The 20,663-nt window shown below is 43.9% G+C and overlaps 1 protein-coding gene across 3 annotated transcripts in view; it reads left to right on the top strand.

Annotated features, from left to right (window-relative positions):
* BLNK (B cell linker) overlaps positions 1-20,663 on the top strand; it is a 161,682-nt gene that overhangs the window by 100,951 nt on the left and 40,068 nt on the right. For all 3 annotated transcript variants that reach the window (XM_084845919.1, XM_084845917.1, XM_084845920.1), the window contains 3 exons: positions 11,475-11,540; positions 17,832-17,888; positions 19,987-20,036. In XM_084845919.1, the coding sequence (XP_084702045.1) occupies positions 11,475-11,540; positions 17,832-17,888; positions 19,987-20,036 (173 nt within the window). The remainder of the gene's footprint in view (positions 1-11,474; positions 11,541-17,831; positions 17,889-19,986; positions 20,037-20,663) is intronic.

The following is a 20,663-nucleotide window of genomic DNA, read 5'->3' as shown; positions in this document are numbered from 1 at the left end:
CCCATTGACTTGCATTGGAAAATAGAAGCAGCCATAACTTTTTCAGTTGACTTGTCAGCCCCCATGGAGGAAATTCCAATTCTCAAATTTCAGACAGTTTGGCCCAGTAGTTTTTGTGCTAGGCAGAGTTAAAATTTGATTTTTTTTCAACAAAAACTCTCAAAGCAAAGAGCTATAACTTTTCACTGTTTCCACAGAAGTGCATGAAATTTGGGAAATTTGGGAACCTCTCAGCCCCCATGGAGGGGATTTTCCACCTGCCAAAGTTCAGACAGTTTGGCCCAGTAGTTTTTGTGCTAGGTACAGATAAAATGTGCTGTTCTCAGAAACTCAAACCAAAGGTCATAAAGGAATAATCAGAGAAGTTAGGTGTTTAAGCGGTGATTAGGAGGCGGTCACTATCTCTAATCTCTGCTGTAGATTTCTTTGAAGTGCAAATAACCCCTCTCCCCTAGTACTACTAAATTTGGTAATCTGGGGCCAGATAAAGTTGGCATCCAGGCTGTGGACTGCCAATTTGCCATCTTGGACTTAAAAGATTTTTGGTTCACGTAACTGCCCTGTGGTAAAAATTTGCTGGATTTCTAAAGTCTGGTCAACTTAATGTACCTAGCTCCATCTTTTCTAAATCCATATAACTTCCTTCTCACTCTCAAGTACTCTGTTTGATTGTAAGAGTAGGGATGTTGGAGAACTCTGCAACAGATTCAATTGAGTTCAGATTTCTGTGAATCCAATCCACAGATTCTGCAGCGGACAGCTTTATCCAAGTCATGCAGACCATTTTCTTCCTTTTAAGTGTCAAGCTATTTTTCATTTCCTTACATAAATTCAATTTTGTTTTATAATTTCATGCCTTTGGCCAGGTTTCAGTCATTGGCTACTCATGTCACACAGGTTTGCTCCTCAGATATTACTGTGGTTCTTTTCATAATAGGACTTTCATAAGGTCTTATCTGGACTCCTTGTGTACATCTGTAGTAGCAGCAGTGTACCAGAGGTTTTTATACATTTTAAAGAAAAACTCAGTGTGTCCCAGTCCATCACACTCTCAAATGAAGATGCCTTATATTGGGCTTGCTTGCTTTGCCACATTTAAATAATAGATGTAGTGCTTTTGCCCACTATATTTTGAAATGTGGATGTGTGTAGTAGTTTGCTCGACCACAAGACAAGCACACACACATAGACACACACAGGGAGACATGCAAGAGCAAAAGAAAAGCAAATACAGAACTACCTACAAGCAAAGAAAAGGCTTTTTAATTTGTTTTGTTTTAGGAAAAAGATATAGTATAGTTCAAAAATGGGAAGGGAAGGGAAGGAATACAGGAATTGAGAGGGGCGGGGAGAAGGAAGAGACAAGAACAAGGAAAGGAAAGGAAAGGAAAGGATAGATAGATAGATAGATAGATAGATAGATAGATAGATAGAATTTAAAGGCTCTAGCAAGAAAGGCAGGGAAAACTACAAAGAAAGAGTTGAATTGAGAACAGGGGGAGGGGGGGAGCGAAAGAACAAGGCAAGGCAGGGAAACTAAAACTACTTCTTAATTTGTTCTTGTTTTCTTTTTAAATAATCAAGAAAGAAAGAACTAATAAGAATGGTTGAATAATTCAGAAGGGTGGGGGGTAGACAAAGAACAAGGAAAGGAAAGGAGGAAACTAATGTTTTTTGGTTTTGTTTTTAAATAAACTTTCTAGAAAGAAAGGGAATAGTTGAACTGAATAGGGCAGGGTGGGAAAGAATAAGAACAAGCTGCAGTACAACACACACACACGCACACACACACACAACCACAACAAGATCTAACCAACACAGCTCTCTCTAACTGTAACCACCAGCTCTCTCACACTCAATGAAACAATCGCAGGCTGATCTCCAGTATATCCAGTATTCCCCCCCACCACCACCACCGTCCACCATTGTCACTGATTGGAGACTGCTGGGTTGCATTCAGCCCTAATTTGGCAACTAGAGCTGGCATTCGCCAAAGCTCACTCACTACTCCTCCTCCTCTTCTCCCCTAGCCCCCTCCCTTCTCCTCCTCTCCCCCTGCCTGATCTTTCTCAAGGTTATACATTTTTGAGATAGGCTATCAGAAGAGCTCTGAATCTCCCAAGGTGGATGGAGGCGCTTCATCGGTGACCCACTTCGCCTTGGTGCTGGTCTGATTTGCTTTGGATCACACCGAGGCACCCCCAAAGTGCTCTGATTCACTTTGGGATTCAGATTCCGCACCAAAGCAATTCACAGCCCTATATATTACCACATATATTATATATGTATAATATGTATATTATCACATGTGTGTGTCTGTGGTAATATACATATATACCATATATATATATATATATATACACACACACACACACCCCATATAATATACCACATATACATATATGTATATATAAAATGCCACACATATTTTATATGTATGGTACCACATATATTATATATGTATAATATTTACACTACCACATATATAAGCTGCATATTAGAGCCCAGTGGTTTACTTACAGGAGTTGTGTGCTCTTTTGATTTATACCCCATTTCAAGACCCACCATGTGGAAGCCTGCTTCCATGCGTGGATCTTCTTATCCAGATCAGGGCATCAACATTACAAGGAAAACCCATTGTTAAATTAAAAATATCATTTCCTGTATCGTTATGTTAAAATATATTTCTTGGAAATGATAGTTCATGTATTAGTCCACATAGCCATAAATTGGAAATGGGGAGAAAAATAATCCTCCTACTATTGAGAAATGGCTTATAAGACTATGGGAAATCGTATATATGGTTAACCTTACAAATATAATCAGAGCAAGAGAAGGGAGACAACAACACAGTCACTTTATTTAAAGGTTGAGTATATTTATTATGAATTGGAACAAGAGAAGTCAAGATGCTGCACAACCATATTTGCAGTTTCTATTTTAAATCTGGTATTGTATTTTAAATCTTTGCACTGCAGCTAGGTTCTATTTAGTTATGTTTATATTGTAGTTTTAAATTTTAAATTTTCGTATTGTATTTTATGGTTTTAATTGTTGTGAATTGCCAAGAGCTTTGGCTATTGGGCAGCATAGAAATGTAATAAATACATAAATATTCATTCTTAGGAATATTATAGAATATTAACAGATGTTTTTGCTCACTCATATGTTATTTGTATGTTAACATATGTTGTGGCTGCTCTACATACTGTCTCGGTTTCCCCCCTCACATGAATTGTATGCAAATACTGTTTTATAATAAATAAATAACTTTCCTGTTACAGTAGAATGCCAGATCCAAATGATTCTCAACAAAAATAAAGTTCCTTCTGAAATGTCAGCTCCATTAATTAAAATGAACCAAAACATTAGTTAATTCAGCTGCCAGTTAAAGCTGGCAGACCTATTTCTTAACTCATGCATAGTGTTAAATTCATTTTGGCAAAGGTTCTCTCTCCCTTTGAAGTATGTAATCTAAGGACTGGTTTAAAGTAATAGCCCATTCCATTTCCCAATACTTGTAATTTGAAAGTACCTTTAATTATATTGGGTTCTCTCAATAATTCCCAAAGGTATATTCAACAAAACATTTAACCTTAGATGGCTGATACTCTTTAACTAGTTCTTTATTTTGTCTTTTAATAAGCCAAACATAAACTTTTTGATCTCTTCTAATAAATTTGCTTTATATTATGGCAGTCATTTCAGTATATTGCTCTTTGTCCTTGTTTCCCAAGCCAATTTTATGTAGTCATACACCATTGTCAATCCAGCTTATCTTAATAAATAAAAACCTTTGAGGAGTGTGAGGTTTATTAAAAGGAAGCACCACTTGATGTATATAGCCAAACAAAATCACAGCAAGAAGGCAGGAATAACAATCTGTAAAATTTGACAAGGCTTTCATGAAAGATCCAGTAGTAGAGAAGTGCTGAAAGTTAGTGCCCCCAAAGGGCCAAAGGTTGCAGGAAGCATGTGCTTCCATGGAGACAGTGCAGCCAACATTTAGGGGACATCATTACAGCTGAAACCCATGCTCCTGGTTGACCCTGCTGTGCACAAGGAGGAACACAGGAGTGTTCTTGGGAACGGCAAACGCATTTGCTCTGAACAATCTAGGCAGGAACAATCTGCCAACTCTGGGAGGCAGATTAAACAGTGCACCCTGGTCCCCCAGTTGTCTGAATCTGCAATGTGTGTAAGTGGGGATAGGGTAGTGCATGTTGAATTCCCTGGCTATTTTATTTATTTAAAAGATTTGTATCCCACCCTATGTCGTTAAGTTATCAGGGCGGCATACAGATAAAATCAATGTAAACAGTATAAAACAATAAATTATTTACATAGCTAAAACATATTAAATCATTAAACTAGCTAATACCAATTTAAAATCTAAACCAATAAAACAGTTAAAACAATGTGCAAACTCAGGGAATCCAATTAGCCCTCAGAGGCTTTGGTAAAAGCCATGTTTTAAGTTGGCACCGAAATGAAACCAGTGTCTGTGCCAATAGGGCCTCCAAGTGGAGGGCATTCCATAACTGGGGTGCCACAGCAGAGAAGGCCCTCTCCCACATCCCACCACAGTATATGTCTCGCACTTATGGGACGCAAAGGAGGGCCCCTCCAACAGATCTCAGTCCTTGGGTGGGCATATATAAGGGGAGTAAAAGGTAAAGGTAAAGGTGTCCCCAACCAGTCATGTCCGACTCTAGGGTGTGGTGCTTATCTCCATTTCTAAGCCGAAGAGCCAGCGCTGTCCGAAGACGCTTCCGTGGTCATGTGGCCGGCATGACTGAACACCGAGGTGCACGGAACGCTGTTACCTTTCCCACCGAAGCAATACCTATTTATCTACTTGCAATTTCTTGCTTTCGAACTGCTAGGTTGGCAGAAGCTGGGACTGAAGACGGGAGCTCACTCCGTCACGCAGCACTCGGGTCTCGAACTGCTGTCCTGCTGACCTTCCGGTCTGCAATTCAGCGTCTTAACCACTAAGCCACCGTGGCCCCCATATAAGGGGAGACGTTCCCTCAAATATTGAGGTCCCCAGCTGCTTAGGGATTTAAATGTCATCACTAGTACCTTGAATTCCAACCAGAAGCATATCAGCAGCCAGTGTAATTCCTTTAGGACTGGTGTTATGTGTTCTTTATGTGATGTTCCATTCAACAGGCTAGCTGCTGCATTTTGTAGTAGCTGCAGCTTCCAAGTCATCTTCAAGGACAGCCCCACATAAAGTGTATTGCAGTAGTCTACTTGGGAGAAAATCCACGAAGAGTAAATCCACTATGGACAACAAGTGGTTGCATCCAGATTTAGATGTGTGCAACTGGGCTGGCAGGAGCAGACTTTTCAACCCCTCCTCCCCATGGCAGCCCCTCTAGCCCCTTGAAAATGCTATGCAGAGGGTCAGGGGACCCTGCTGAATAGGTGAACTGTGCTGTGGGGAGCAGAAGAGGGAAACCCCAAAAATCAGGTAGAGGGACCTTCCATGAGCAGAAGGAATGAGCTTCCCAGAGGGGCTTACCTGGCGCTTATGCTGTGCTCTTTCCAGCGCCAGGTGAAGACCTTTTTATTTTCCCAGGCATTTTAGTCTTTTAGCTCTGTGGTTTTAAATTTTTTACTGTTTTTTAAATCTCTGCATTGCTGCTAGGTTTTATTGTGGTTTGTACTTTTATATTGTAGTTTTAAGCTTTTATGTTTTATATTGTATTTTATGATGAATTTTGTGGTTTTAATTGCTGTGAACTGCCCAGAGAGCTTTGGCTATTGGACAGTATACAAATATAAATAAAGGAAGGCAGGCAGGCAGGCAGGCAGGCAGGCAGGCAGGCAGGCAGATCCTGGGTCCAGCCCATTTAGTATGTACAATGCATGTTTTCTCACTGTGTGTGTATATGTAGACAGATGTTCTTTATCTCTAACTGCTGCCTGACAGGTAGAAATTTCCTGGTGCAGTTTTCCCCATCACTGCATCTCCAGCCTGGAAACAGCTTCACCTTCTGAATTCTGACCTTTTGGGCAGCTCTTAAAGGCACTGCACCTCTTTCCACAAAATGAAGTCAGTGTGGAATAGACTTTTTGTATCTATCAGTGAAGATTGTTTGCCAAGCGTGGCACTTCCTGGTAGTGAAAAACAGCACAAAACATACACATTTATGACAGCTGGCCTGAATATGAGAAAGTTAGTCGTGCTTAACAGCCCATACCTATGAATGTTTACTGAGAAATAAGCCATGCTGAATTCACAGGGCTTACTGACAAATGAGTGTACGTACAATTGCAGCATTCGTTCTTTAAAATCAGTGGGACAAGCAAGTCTGGAGACTAACTTGTTCCACTTGATTTCAATAGGATTTAAAAGTAAGTTTCTCTGGATTGGGGCCATGTATAGGAGGGACCATAGCTCCCTGGTAGAGTGCATGCTTTGCATGGAGAAGGTCTCAGATTTGATCCCGGGCATTTCCAATTAAAAGGATCAGGTAGCGGGTAATGAGCCAAATGCATGAATCATCTGACCTGGTATAAGGCAACTTCCTATGTACTAAAAATCTCATTTCTAGTTTATAGAAATCTGCATTTAGAAGTTAATATATTTTAAAATAAACTTTCACCCTTAACCCCTTGTTCATGGGCCAAGCAGTCCTATAGTCCCTGGTCGGATGCCTCTTCCCACAGCCATAGACACTCCTGCAGCTTTGGGAGGGGGACTCTGCATTCCACTCCCTCCCCGCAGGGCTGGCCTTAGGGGTGGGTGAGCTGAGGGGGTGCCAAGCTGAACTCAGTGGCTGTGCTTTTTTAATGTTCTCTCTGCAGTGAGCAAAAAGCAAGTCTCTGTAACCTTTCTTTCAAGGTTCTACAGGTTGTTTGGGTACTACCTACAAAAATGATCTTCCTTCAATTAGCTTGAAAGTATGTTTCTTTTTTCAGTTTCCACTTTCATGTCATTTGCGCTAAAAATGACATTTTTAAATCAGTGGAACACAGCTTTGAGGCAACGTTACCCAGCACTTAGCACTTCAAATACTGTAAAGTACTATAAGCACTATGTAAATAATAATAAAATCAAGCCATAAGTTTGAAGAGGCCAGATGGATACCTTTTTTATTTATAACTTTTCTTTATTCTTTTTAAAGATGCAAATAATATTCTAAAATAAAGAATGCTTACCAAAAGATAGGAACTGCCACAAAACAAAACAAAACAAAACTGTAAGTGAAACCTGTGACAGTTCTGCTGGGTTGCACAGTGCACTGCCCCTGCTCAGAATGTGGTGTTTCGAACTTCGGCTTGTGCAAACTGTAGCACAGTGGCTGAGAGATCCCGGTTTTGAGCAATGGACATCCCACTGGACCAGCTTCCAGAAATCCTCTGGGAGGCCCTGCAAAATTGACTACTGGGGTGGGGCGGGGCACCAAAGGCACTTCTCGCCCAGGGCACTATTTATCATAGGGCCAGCCCTGTGTCCCTGCCCACCCTCACAGCCACTGCAGAAAGCATGGTGGCTGCTTCCTGAGGTTGGAAAAGCAACCTCGGATGACCTCATAGAATCCCAAAGGGAGCGTTCCGGTAGGTGGGAACGGGAGGAGAGGCCAGGATCCTCTATCTTGTGGTTTCTCCACCCCTGGCAGTACAATCTCTGTAGATGGGCTCAGAGGCTGGGCTGGGGTGTGGTGGGGGGAGAGGATGGAGACATGAAAATCACCTCCCTTGCTCCTCTCGCCATGCCAGCAGGAGTCTGGCAGGGGCATTGGATATTCGGAAGTCTCCGAGAACAGAGGCTTCGATCTAGCAGGTGGCAATCCCATAGGACTGTGCCCTTGATGTAAAATAAGCACATTTGATATTGGGTAATATGCCATTTTCTTGGGCAACAAGGGCCAAGCTCCTAATTTATAGTTATAGGGAGAAAAGCAATCAATCCTGGGCTGGATCCAGAGACCAGTGCAAATGGCATTTGTCTGCATATGCAACTCTTTGCCTGCCTACTCCATGGATGACATGGTCAGTGTTGTCAGCTTGGACATTGGTGATTATCTGGGACGAAGGAAAGGGGAGCTGGACTCAGTGACCCAATCTCTTCCAAATAGGTAAGTGACACTGTCAGAGATAGCAATGCCCACCAGCTGACCCACATTGCTTCTGAATGGTGTTATGTGCCTTACTGGATTGGGGATAACTGTGCTTGATTACATAATTTAGAAATCAACAACATGGCTAACAATCAATAAAAAGTAAAGGTAAAGGTGTCCCCAACCAGTCATGTCCGACTCTAGGGTGTGGTGCTCATCTCCATTTCTAAGCCGAAGAGCCAGCTGTCCGAAGACGCTTCCGTGGTCATGTGGCCGGCATGACTGAACACCGAGGTGCACGGAACGCTGTTACCTTTCCCACCGAAGCGGTGCCTATTTATCTACTTGCAATTTCTTGCTTTCGAACTGCTAGGTTGGCAGGAGGTGGGACTGAAGACGGGAGCTCACTCCGTCACGCAGCACTCGGGTCTCGAACTGCTGTCCTGCCAACCTTCCGGGCTGCAGTTCAGCATATTAACCACTAAGCCACCTGGTTTTAGAGGTTGGACATAATGCTGAGACATCAGCCTGATTTCTCCTTCAGACTGAACAGCTTCTGATAAAGGGTTACGACTTATCTTGTTTCTGTCCTTGAAATAAAGGGTAATGACACAGGGAAGGGTTGTTTAGACATTTCTTATGCCCAGTGTATTTGTAGAATGTATTTGGAACTTGCAAGCCCCATCCATTGTTCAGAACTTAACCCTTAAAAAAATCTATGTTTCACCTACACACCTGTTTATACAAAAATAGAAGTCATGCTAACCAAAATAAATACCAGCTGTGTAGTAATTACTCTGTCATTTAATGGAACAGTCCAGCTCTGTTAAAATAGTATTATTTAACAGTTCTTCTACTCTTTCTACAATGGTGGGATAGAGGTGGAAGTTGAGTAAAGATCTGTCCAGACCACTGCCCAATGTAATGGGAAACTAGAGTGGGTGGACCTTTGGCTTCCAAGACCTTCGGCGGTGACTAGGAACCAGCATTGCCAACTGCATGGGTCTTGTGCCTTTAACACCAACTTGATCTGCAGCAGTTAAGTTCTTCATGGCATGGAAATAAGTTTTATCACTTGCAAGTATCTGCAGATTAAGTGGTTAAATGTCTTCTTATAGGGCATATTTCAAAACTTGGCAACATATCTAGGAACCACCCACTCTCAGCTAACTAACTTCATCATTTCTTGTCTGTGTCAGAGGTAGATTTTTTTTGGTCTCTTTTTTTCCTCTTGTCTCTGATGTTTCAAAAAGAGGATCCTGATGTGTGAAGCATGGGCAGGGTCCAGATACACCACATTTTAAGTGATCCATCTCACCCCCAATTATCACCTCTCACAGTGAGGGAACATAGAATGGGATGGGATTGTTGTGATGTTTGTGAACTGCCTACAGTTTTTTGGGGAAAGGAACTGCGGATATTTTGGCAGAGGTGAAATTTTCAACCGAATGTCCTTGTCTGAGTGAGAATGTAATGGAGACATAGAACGAGATATAATGTGCAGCGTTGACATAGTCAGAAGTGAGTTCAATGGGATGTACTCCCTAATACACGTGCTTAAGTTTGCAACGTAGGAGACTCCACAACCACAAAGAGCTTCGTAGTGGGGTCCCATCAAAAAAGGAAAAAAAACAACACTGGTGAAGATTTGCCTCCAGTGACATAAAAGCTTATGTTGACCAATTGACAATGTTGATTTAAGATGGGTACTAAATAGACAGTGAGATACACCATTCAGACCACCACATTCCATGAATTTTCTCTGTTACTTGCATCAGTCACATAGCATACCTTGGACACAGATTATTCAGGTGCAGGAGCACCTGTGTATTAAAATTTAAATGTAGGTTCATATGCTTCAATCCAGAGAAGCATGTCCACAATCCTGTTCAGTTGTTTGTCATAGAAGATAAAAAAGGTATGAGTGCTAGCCATTCTATTTCCAATAATTTTTATTTATTTATTTCATTTCTATACCGCCCGATAGCCGACGCTCTCTGGGCAGTTCACAAAAAACCACGAAGCACAGCATAAAACAATATAAAACATGAAAGCTCAAAATGTATATAGTACAACCAGAATAAAACCTAGCTGCAATGCAGATATTTAAAATACCGATTTAAAACAGCAGGACTAAAAGACTAGAATGCTTAAATGCTGGGAAAATAAAAAGGTCTTCACCTGGCGCTGAAAAGAATACAACATAGGCAGCAGGCAAACCTCTCTACAAAGCTCATTCCACAACTGGGTGCCACAGCAGAAAAGGTCCTCTTCCTGGTAGCCAATGGGAATACTGACTCCAATGCAGACCTCAATTACCTGTCTGTGGCTATAACCTATTTCAGCCTTCTCAGATCTGGCACCCTGTGTTGGACTATATCACCCATCACCCCCAGCCAGCATGATGGGAACTGTAGTCTAACACATCAGGGGGGCACTAGTTTGGAGAAGGCTGGCCTAATTCATAGGTCTTCTGTCAATGGTGCCCAAGATTATGTTTAATTCAATGGAAGGGGACTCACTATTATTGCCTTTTCTCTTGCATGAGCAGTTCAGTCCTGAAAAAGGTGTCTGTTTCAACCAAAGGCGTTTTAGCTGAAAATCTTCCTTTTCACTAATTTAAATATATTTGCATATTCCCAAAACCTCAATATGGGTGCCTTTTTGAGATACTGTAAGAAAAGTAAGCTAACTTAAAATTTAATAAATAATAGCTACCACCCATGGTTAGAAGGAAAAACCATCTTTCAGCATTTCCACTTCATGTGCAGTAATAATTGCAACAAAACAACCTCATATATGAACAAGTGTGCCATTAAATCATGGTCCTGTGAATTAAAATGATCAAACACTAACAACTCATACTTTAGTTGATTTATTAACGTATAATTAAATGTTTGTAGTTTGTATTAAATTAGCTGATAAGAAAATTTGTAAAATAGAAATTACCAAAGATTACAAAAGGGAACTGTAAATTCACTTTCTAAGAAGTTACTCCATAGACAGATTGAATCACTGTCCTCTGACCAATGACACTGTTTTGCCCTGTTGCAATTTGGATGCTTCTTTTAAATGGAACAGCTACAGAAAACTCTGATGATGATATTGGGCTCACCAAGAGCATCTAAGAAGAACAAACACATCTGCAAAGAGAAAGTGAAAGCAAGATAAGTTGTTTGAGAAAAGGAACATACAATGGCAAACACAAGGCTAAAAGATAGCACGCTCCAGGAGAGAGCGCAGGATAGGAAGGCCTGGCGTGCTATGGTCCATGGGGTCACGAAGAGTCGGACACAACTGAATGACTGAACAACAACAACAAAATGTTTTAGTGTACACTGGAATTCTATGAATGATGTAGTCCATCTGATTACAGATTGTAATGTTTCTTTCCTACAGGCAACTTCAAAAGATAGTATATGATATCAAGAAAAATGACAGTGGAATAATGAGCAAGTTCAAAAAGTAAGTTATGCACATCAGCAATTTACATGACTGAATGTTTTAGCTTTTTTTTTCTCTTTTATTTTGATGCATGATTTTGATACATGTTCAGCATAAGCCTATGCACATTTATTCAGAAGTAAGCCCCAACATGTTCAATGCGGCTTACTCCTAGGTAGGTGGGAGCTTTAATGGCATATAATAGGGATCTCAGATGCCTGAGGCCCTGTATTTAGTGCGTGTTAACTAATCTCAGTCCAACCAAATGTTTTGAAAGTACTTTGTTAATAATAGTCAATAAGTATATAAGCCAGTTCCAAACATCCTGGCTTATTTACTGTGAACAGGAAACAGGTCCCAGGTGAGGGCTCCTCAGATGAATGGGAGCAGCTGTGCAAATAGGAGCAGGCTGGTTTCTCTTTTTTCAGGAAGTGGCTGCAGTCACCAGGGACAGGAAGTAGATTTAGTTTCTACCCCACTATTGCCTCCAGGACAACTCTAGGTCATATAAGTGAATGGCTGCTTTTCATTCATATAGGGGAAAGTAAAGCTCTGTGCTAAAGGACATTGCTAGAGTGAGAGATGAACCTGCCCCCAAACCCTTGACACAGGGCAGGGCAGGGCCTACCATTAAGCACAGTGAGGCAACTGCTTCAGGCAGCAGATGTTTTGGGGGCAGGAGCTCCTGAGACCCCTGGCCATTCCCCACTGTTAGATGACAGAGCTGGGTGTGCCACACAGCCTTCCCTGTGTCCCCTAAGTTGGCCTGCTCCCTTCAGGCACAGTGAAGGACACCATTCCATTGTCTGTATTGAGGAAAGATTCAACTGCTAGTCCAGCTGACTTCTTTACTTGGAATGGGAGGGTGCCATCTTGTCCTTCGCCTCAGGCAGCAAAATGCCTTGGGCCAGCCCACTATCCACCAACATACAGGCCTTCCTTCCATGCATACATCATTTTCATCATCATAATGTACATTTGGCTAGCATTGATTATGGGGTGCAGAGTCAGGCCAGCTTCTCCCCTTTGGGGTGGGTATGGTGAATGTGTGTGGGGGAGGGGGATGACAGGGGAGGGGAAAAGGACAGAAATTCCCCATCACCACTCCCCTCAACAGTCAAATGTGCTGGGTGGCCAGCTAATAAATATATGTGGAAGTCAGTTCCCAGGTTTATGTCACACTCAAGCTTAAGATTCAAAAGAATGGAACCTAGTCCTAGGTGGTCCACATAGATCACAGGTGGGGAACCTGTGGCCCTCCAGATGTTGAACTACAAGTCCCATTTTCCCTGGCCATTGCCCATGCTGGCTGGAGCTAATGAGAGTTGGAGTCCAGCAAACCGGGGGGGGGGGATGTGTCCGTAGTGGCTATGGAGCACCCAAGTGGCCACATTTAGCTTGTTTGCTTAGGTGCTATACAGATAGTGGTTGACACAGTTCTCAATAGCTCACAGCAAGATCTATGGGGCAAAGTAAGTGGTCTGTAATCTGAGGCACATCTGAGAGGGGGAAAACCTGACCATCACCTCAGGCACTGGAGTCAGGAGAATTAGCTCCTACACCAATGGTATCCCCATATATTTATCCCATATGGCATATATGAGTGGCTGCTATTCATTCCCATGGAAACAACTGAAGCATTCCATTTGGAGGCACCGTTGCAGGGTGGCATAACTCACCCACCACTCCTTCCAGTGGGTGGACTGACTGGCCTCCACTGACCATGTGGGATGTCATGTGGTTGCTTGCGCTCCCCTGCAATATATCCACTCTCTCCTCACAGCACTGCAGCCTTCATAACGATGAATATCTCAGTAGTAATAGCAGCAGTTGTAGTAGTAATGGAAACAACCAGAGCCTTCCCCAACCTGGTGCCCTCCAGGTGTGTTGGACTATAATTCCCATCATCCCCAGATTGGGGAATGCTGAATTGCAACCGCCTAGCCCCTCTTGCAAAGAGCTTCACTAAATGTGTGGTGGGCTAATGTTAAAACACCCCGAAATAAAAGTTCACCTCTGAAGTTACATTTCTGATCCATTTGTGGCATACTGCCATCTTAATGGACAACCCATTTCAAGGTCTGCATTTAAGCTGTTATCTGCCTACTACAATGGCATGATAACAACTCGCCTCTATGTCTGTTGCAACAGACATGATAAAACAGAACAAACATGGTTGTCCTCCCCCCCCATCAGAGAGCTTCCTTTTTTTCTTTTTTAAGAAAACACAATTGTTTCTCCCTACCACAACTGCTATGTGTGCATTTAACTTTGTATTTATCCTTGAAACAGTTGTCTAAATATAGATGACTTGCAAAGAGGCACCCTGGAAACAGAATACTTTGTTATAAGCCCATACGTCACTCCTGCAATTGTTACCTGCCTTTGTGACGCCTAAACCTGCCTCTCTTCCTGTAAATGCCTATGCCTCTCCTTGTCTTTAGGCAGGGGTGGGGAACTTCAAGCCTGTGATTGCGATACAGTCTGCTGGGCCTCCCCATCCAGACCCATGGCACACACGCACGCCCCATTTGGCCAGGACCCCATGCAGCAAATAGGCTTTTAGAAAAGTTCAATTGCTGCCAATAGACATTTTTTTAAAGCTTTATTGTCATGGGGGTGGGGGAGGGGACAGGGGCAGCCCGCCATTAGGCAGGGTGAGGCAGTTGCCTCAGGTGACAGATGTTGAAAGGCAACAGCAAGGCGTTCAAGGAGAGAACTGTGTGGATTGCAGCCTACTCTGCACCCCCTAAGTAAGCCTGCTGCCTTCAACTTCAGCAGAGAACATTGTCCCATCATTAGTGTTGAAGACAGATTCCTCTGGCAGTCCAGTCAGCTATTCTACATGGAATGGGGGGGGGGGTGCCATCTTGTCTGCCTCAGGCAGCGGAATGTCTTGGGTCAGGCCTTGGAGGAGCACAGCTTGGGAGGGAGGGTTAATGCTCTCCGTATGTTGTGACCCCCTCCAAAAATCACTCCTATGCAGTAATCCAGCACCAATGGAAGGGTGGGGGGGGGGGCATGGCCCAGTCCAGTCAACTTTTGGGCGTAGTCCCAGCCACCACTGACATGTGGCACCTGACCAATTTCCCTTGAAGAAATGTGTCCCTTGAGGTGGAGGAATAAGTTCCCCACCCCTCCTCTAATGGCACTGATAAATAGATGCAGGGGGGAAAGTGAGAGCTTTAGATAAGAACTGCCCTGATGAACCAGGCCAAAAGTCCATCTCATCCCACATTCTATTTTCCGCAATTCCAGCCGCTTGCTCACAAACACAGCATGAAGGCAACAATCGTTTCCCCCTCTTGTTTGTCCCCCCCCCGACACACACCTGGTACACAAAGGCCTACTAATGTCCCTTTCACAGGGAGGCTCCATTTAGCCTGTGTGGGCAGTGCTAGACCTTTGCACCATAAAGGTGTGGAGGCCTTGAAGCCCGAGGTGTTAGTACATTATCAGCTAAGCAGGAGCAGATGACTTGCTAGCAGCGAAGGAGAGCACACATTCACTTAAAACAAGGAAATAATTCCAGAAACTATAAGACATGGTTAGTGGTACCAATAAGGGCTTTCTTTACTATTGGTAATTGCTGCTGGAGGAGGGTGGGTCATGTGCAGGGCTGCCTGACCCAGATCCCCCTTTGCTTACTTTTGAGTAAAGCCAAGAGAGCTGCATGCTACAGATTTAAGGTAACCTGTAGTTTGACCCTTAGTCATGTTGGCGGATGCATAGCTTGGGAAGGTTTACCCGATTTTAAAAATGGCACAAAGAGGAGAACATTTAAGAGCCAAAGATTCTCCCCTCAGAATGGGAGAAGCTGCACTTTGTGTAATTTTCCTTTCTGGGCAAAATGTGAGGCACAATCCTCTGCATGTTCAGACAGAAAGAAGTCCTACATCTCCCAGCATTCCCCATCTGGCTAGGAAATGCTGGAAACCGTAGGGCTTTCTTCTGCATAAACATGCATAGGATTGCACCCTTAATGGTTCTACTAAAAGGGCTGCCATTTCTCTGGATCTGGAACAGGCAACCCTGGTATAATAAGCGCTTGCTAAAGGCTGCATGTGCAGCCTTGTGTGGGTCGCCTGACATGTTTAGGGATCAGCAGTTGGTTAAGCAATCGGTAGAGTTGGGCTGCAAAAGTAAGCGGAAGATGAACAGGATCAAGGCTGACCAAACACACAAGCATTGGACAGATACAGGACTTCCATAAAGGGGGGGGGGACATTTTCCAGCACCAGAAATGGTACTTTTGAGTCCCAGAACTGGGTCACCATTTCTTGGCCAGAGTCACTGCAAAAAACATCCCAGTGACACTTAGCATGCTGACAGTGCGATGCTTTGGCACACTGAGCACATCCAGGAAATGAATCAAAGCATATAAAGGAAGAGGAACCAACATTGAAGGCAGGGGGCATAAATTATAACAGAAGCAAACCCCCAAAAAAGGCAGGCAGCGGGAGGGGGCAGACTGGTGGTTCATGATGGACTATCTATATCTAGAAACCTTATGATAACATTGAATGCCAGGTGTGTTCCCCATTATAGATATCAGCATCATATTGTCCTTGTTGCAAAGAAAAATGTTAAAGCTGCATGGTCACCAGATTATTGCCAGTGTTGTTAACTATTACAATGCTTTATTGCGAGGGTGGCCAACTTTTTTTTTTTTACGTGACCCTGCTCCTGCATCCATAGCAGCAGCTCAATTGGCAGATATAAGAAAGTGATAACACACATCTTCATGCCATTATCCATGCCAGTTGCTCATTTCTGCCAGGCAAGCTCCTGTTAAGGCACAACAGCAGGCTAGAGCAGTCATCCCCCCCCCGCCCCCCACAATCGGCCAGCAACACCATTCTAGGGCTGTGATCCTGACACCAGTGAAGCAAGAGTGCCCGACCTGTCAAGGGCCTCATGCCGCTGAAGTGCAATCTTGAAGTGTATCTGTTCAAGAAATCCATGCACACAGGAGCTTTGCCCTGACTTGCTCTGAACTGACAAGCCTCACATTCGATTTTTAAAGGCAGCCGGGTGACTCCTTTAGCATAATATAAAACTTCAGGGCAGGGGGCCCCATCCGGTCCTACCGGAATTCCAGTCTGGCCCTCGGGGGTTCTCCAAGTGGCCACACCCCTTCTCCTGTCCCCACCCCCTTTCCCACACTACCCAGCTTTTGTGCAGCTTCTTCCTATTCTAAAAGGTCAAAATGCCTCTCCTCTTTAAGCGAAAATAGGCAGGCATTTTGGCCCTGCCCACCACTGGAATATCCCCCCTCCTTCAAGAGCTTCTCCTAAATGGAGTTCAGCCCTCTGGCTGAAAGACACCCTTGTCCTGCTCTAGATCAAGTCTTGGCTGTTAGCAAGCAAGGACAGGGAGCGATGCAATAGAGGACTCAAGTTGGCAAGCAAATGGTCAAGCACACAGGTTGCAGTCCAAGGAGGTTTAAGCTAAGGCAGGAGTGGTCAAAATCCAGGCAGAGGTCAGAACACAAGCAGGCAGGCAACAAGGATCAGGCAGCAGCAGGAGTAGTCAAGATAACAAGCAAGAGGTCAAACACAGTAAAGCAGTCAGGTATGTTATGCAGTCCAGAAGCAGGGTCATTGAGCAGTCCAAAAGGTCAGGAAACAGAGCATCAGCCACGGGGCACTATTTAGAAGGCAAGGCACACTGCAGAGGCTAGATGGACCAAGTTGTTCCAGCACTGGCTGGGTTTCCAGTGAAGGCTTTTAATCCCAACCCCACCCAGACCTCACCCAGAGTTCAGGTGCAACAATCAGAGCTCCTTTTCCACAGCCTACTCCTGAGGAGTCTCTTTCTCCTGAGGATACCTTTTCTGGAGGCCAGCACTTCTTCACACAGGAGCCCTGCTAGCCTGTCACTTGAGGCGACGATGTTCCCAGGGATCAGGGGACGGCTCTGCCTCAGAGGCTGAGTCGCTTTCTCCTGACAGGGATGGCCCTGCAGCCACTTTCCCCAAGGGTTCAGACTCCTGTGGGTCTGGTGGCAGTCCCTGGCCTGGGGTACCCTGGGCTTCTGGGGCCTCCAGCTCCTCCTCTGAGGAGGACTCCTCCAGTCGGGGCTGGACACCCCTGCTTTAGCAGCTCCCTGGGTGGAGCAACTAAAGACCTCCCCCAGGTGCACATGGCCCCCTTGAGCACATGCTTGTGGAAATCATGCTCTTGCATGCTCACCCCATGATACCATGCGAGTATTGGTGGTGCACGTTTGTGGTTTAATTCCATTTGTACAAAAGATTGTTATAGGCAACTTGAGGAACCTCTTTTTTCCTTTTCTCCTATTGATATTTAGGTTCCAAACTGAACCCGTGGCCTTTATATGCAAAACTGGAAAAAATACATGGGATCGGTATGACAATTTAGAATTGCACAAGTTCTGGCTGTTCAGCATGGAGTCCTGTTGTCTGCTTTCAATGTGATGGTGTTTGCATTTTCTGCAAGGGTTCCAGCCAGGATTTACAGAGCAACATTTAAAAGCTGGGTTTCTCTCTCCTCCCTCTTCCATCCAGTCCCTTCAGAGGGCCTAGCCTAGCTTTCCCCGAGCTGATGCCCTCCATATTTGTTTGACTACAACTCCCATCATCCCCAGCCAAGGTATCTTTGCATGCATCGACTCAGGCATGCAGTAGGCCAGTGTACTTCAGTAACAGGACAGAAAATGTCTTGGCCCTTTTTGCAACACAAAATTCAAGGTGCTACTGGAATGATAAATACAGCAGCATATTTACACCCTTGGACAAGCAGAAAAAATGTACTTAGTTTTAAATCCTAGATATAAAACAGTGCAGCTGAGCAGAGAGTGAACAGTGGCTGTTTGTTTTTCTATATATCTGTCAATAATCTTTTGAGCCATAGCAAGATTGGGTCATTTGCCAAGAGTCCATAGAAATTAGAAGGGCCCACTCATCCTTCCTGGTTTTCTTCTGTCACTCAGAAGCTGAAGGGTGTGGATTAAGGATATAATGTGCCAATCCCTGGAAAAGAGGGAAGCTGTTGGACACACCATTCCCCCACATCCAGGCAATGGGTGGAGCCCACAATGAGAGCGCAGCGTGATCCCTAATCCACCTTCTTCACCTTGCTCTCTCTGAGAATTCTGGAGACCAGCAGAAAAATAGGTTTACAAATCACGGACATGAGCATAGAAGGAGTTCTTGTTGGCGGAACACAGCTCTCTTACCTGTGACATTACCAGTGTTTGTTTGTTTGTGGGCCCAAAAGAAAACCACCAAAGCGTAAAGCTCAGATCCCAGTGCTGGATGACTTACTCAGAACTGGCCTTGGACAAGTCTCATCTTCCTCAGTAGATTACTCCAGCTGAAATAACTTAAGAATCATGATCTGATCAGCCTCACATAAATCAGTTCTTTTTATGCCGGTCAGATTTGGAGGTGGGCCTCAGTCATTCTGAAAATCAAGAGAAAGAAGAAAGTAGCTCCTTAACAAACAATAAAGTTGGAAAATCAATATTTGTCACGTCCCTTGGCCCCCACCTTCCTCATGCACACACACAAGAAGAGAGGCTTCAGTCTCATGCCTTTAATTCACTATCAACAGGTTCATTACAGATGCAAATCCCCAAAGACTCTCAGGCTACAAAGGAATAACAGCAGGGAATCCAAATGGGAGCTATGATGTTGCTAGCAGTTTGAACAGGGACTTGCTGGCTACAATAACTTAAGGAGGGAAACGCCTCCCTTCCAGTGATGCTCCCCTACATCGACCCTCATGCATTGCCAACCGGGTCAACCGTCTGAGCTCCACCTCTAACTTTTCCCTCTTCACTCTGTGCCGCAGTCTAGCATCCCTCAGGTCATGCCCTGCACTCTCCTCCTCCTCCTCCTGGATTCTCATGGAGGAGGGAAAGGGGAGGCTTCAGGCCCAGCCATCTGGGTGCTAGCATCCTGAGAAACATGCCTATCCATATCTGAACTCACTCGGGAAGATGCCTCCCCTGGTTCTGGCTGTTTGCCTTCTGAATCTGAACTGCTAACTATCTCCATATGCTCAGAATCAATCCTGACAATATTTAGATGAGGGATCAGATTCTGTTTCAGAATAGGCAAGAAATTTTGGATGCGTTCAAAACTAAAACTTCAAACTAAAATTGTAAGAACTGCATGCTACTTCACAGTCTAAATATTACATTCTTTAGCTTTCTAACTAACTCGCAAACTGCACTTCTCATATCTGTAATTGTCTATTTGTTGTCTTGCAGAAACATTCATGTGCGTGTATACATAGTTCCTCCATAACTATCAGATGCCACAAATTCGTTTGCATTTTTATGTTCTTGTTGCTAAGTGGCTTTGAACTTCTTGTTAACTCAAGAATCTTTTGTCACCTGCTTTTTGTTTTGTTTTTTGCTAGCTGTTTGTTGCTATGCAACTATTATTGAATGGTTCAGAATGTGTGTAATTTCTGTGTTACATTTATATTGTTTACAGGCTAACAAGTAAACCACCACCAAGTGTACCACCAGTAGATTATGTTCCAGGTAAGGACATTAAACTTCTAAAACGCTTTCGTGCCAGAGATGATGCGGATATCTGACCCACATGGCTTGCTTATTTAAAGGTTACCTCAGCTGCATGGGAGCCACTCAAAGAAAAGTGGTTCCCATATGGCTAGGGTAATATTTAAATGACCATTCAGTGAATGCAGAATGTAATGTAGGAGTGCCTTCATTGCATAGTTGATCACAAGTGTCATGTTCGTGACACTTCATTAGAAATGAATAGGCAAGCCACAGAAATCTGCTTGTGCTTGAAGATCAAACTGTAACCAGCACAGGATTACAAGCAACACTTGCTACCTAACTCTTGGAAGTAAAGTTCAGAGTGGTGTTTATGAAGCCTCAGCAGAAAGGTACTGTACCTGGGCATTAGAAGCCTGGATTGAAGGCAGGGCCATTTTGGATGCCCTCTATACTCAGGCTTGGCCTCAGTTTTCCTGGGTTGCAAGTTGCTGCCCCTCATTTGTCATTTGAGATGTTCGTTTTCTTCAAAAACATGGATCTCAGCCAAGAGACAGACTCCGCCTCTGACTCATGCTTGTCAGAGTACTGTTTTGGCTTCCCAGTCAAAGGGGGTTCCTTGGGCAGCCAGAGATAGGAAATCAGTGC

The sequence above is a fragment of the Heloderma suspectum genome, chromosome 3 (assembly GCF_057233095.1).
Source record: "Heloderma suspectum isolate Gila_16-S chromosome 3, 16-S_ref, whole genome shotgun sequence".
In the NCBI taxonomy this organism is placed as follows: domain Eukaryota; kingdom Metazoa; phylum Chordata; class Lepidosauria; order Squamata; family Helodermatidae; genus Heloderma; species Heloderma suspectum.
The sequence above is the reverse complement of the archived record's forward strand: the minus strand, read 5'-3'. Positions and strand labels throughout refer to the sequence as shown.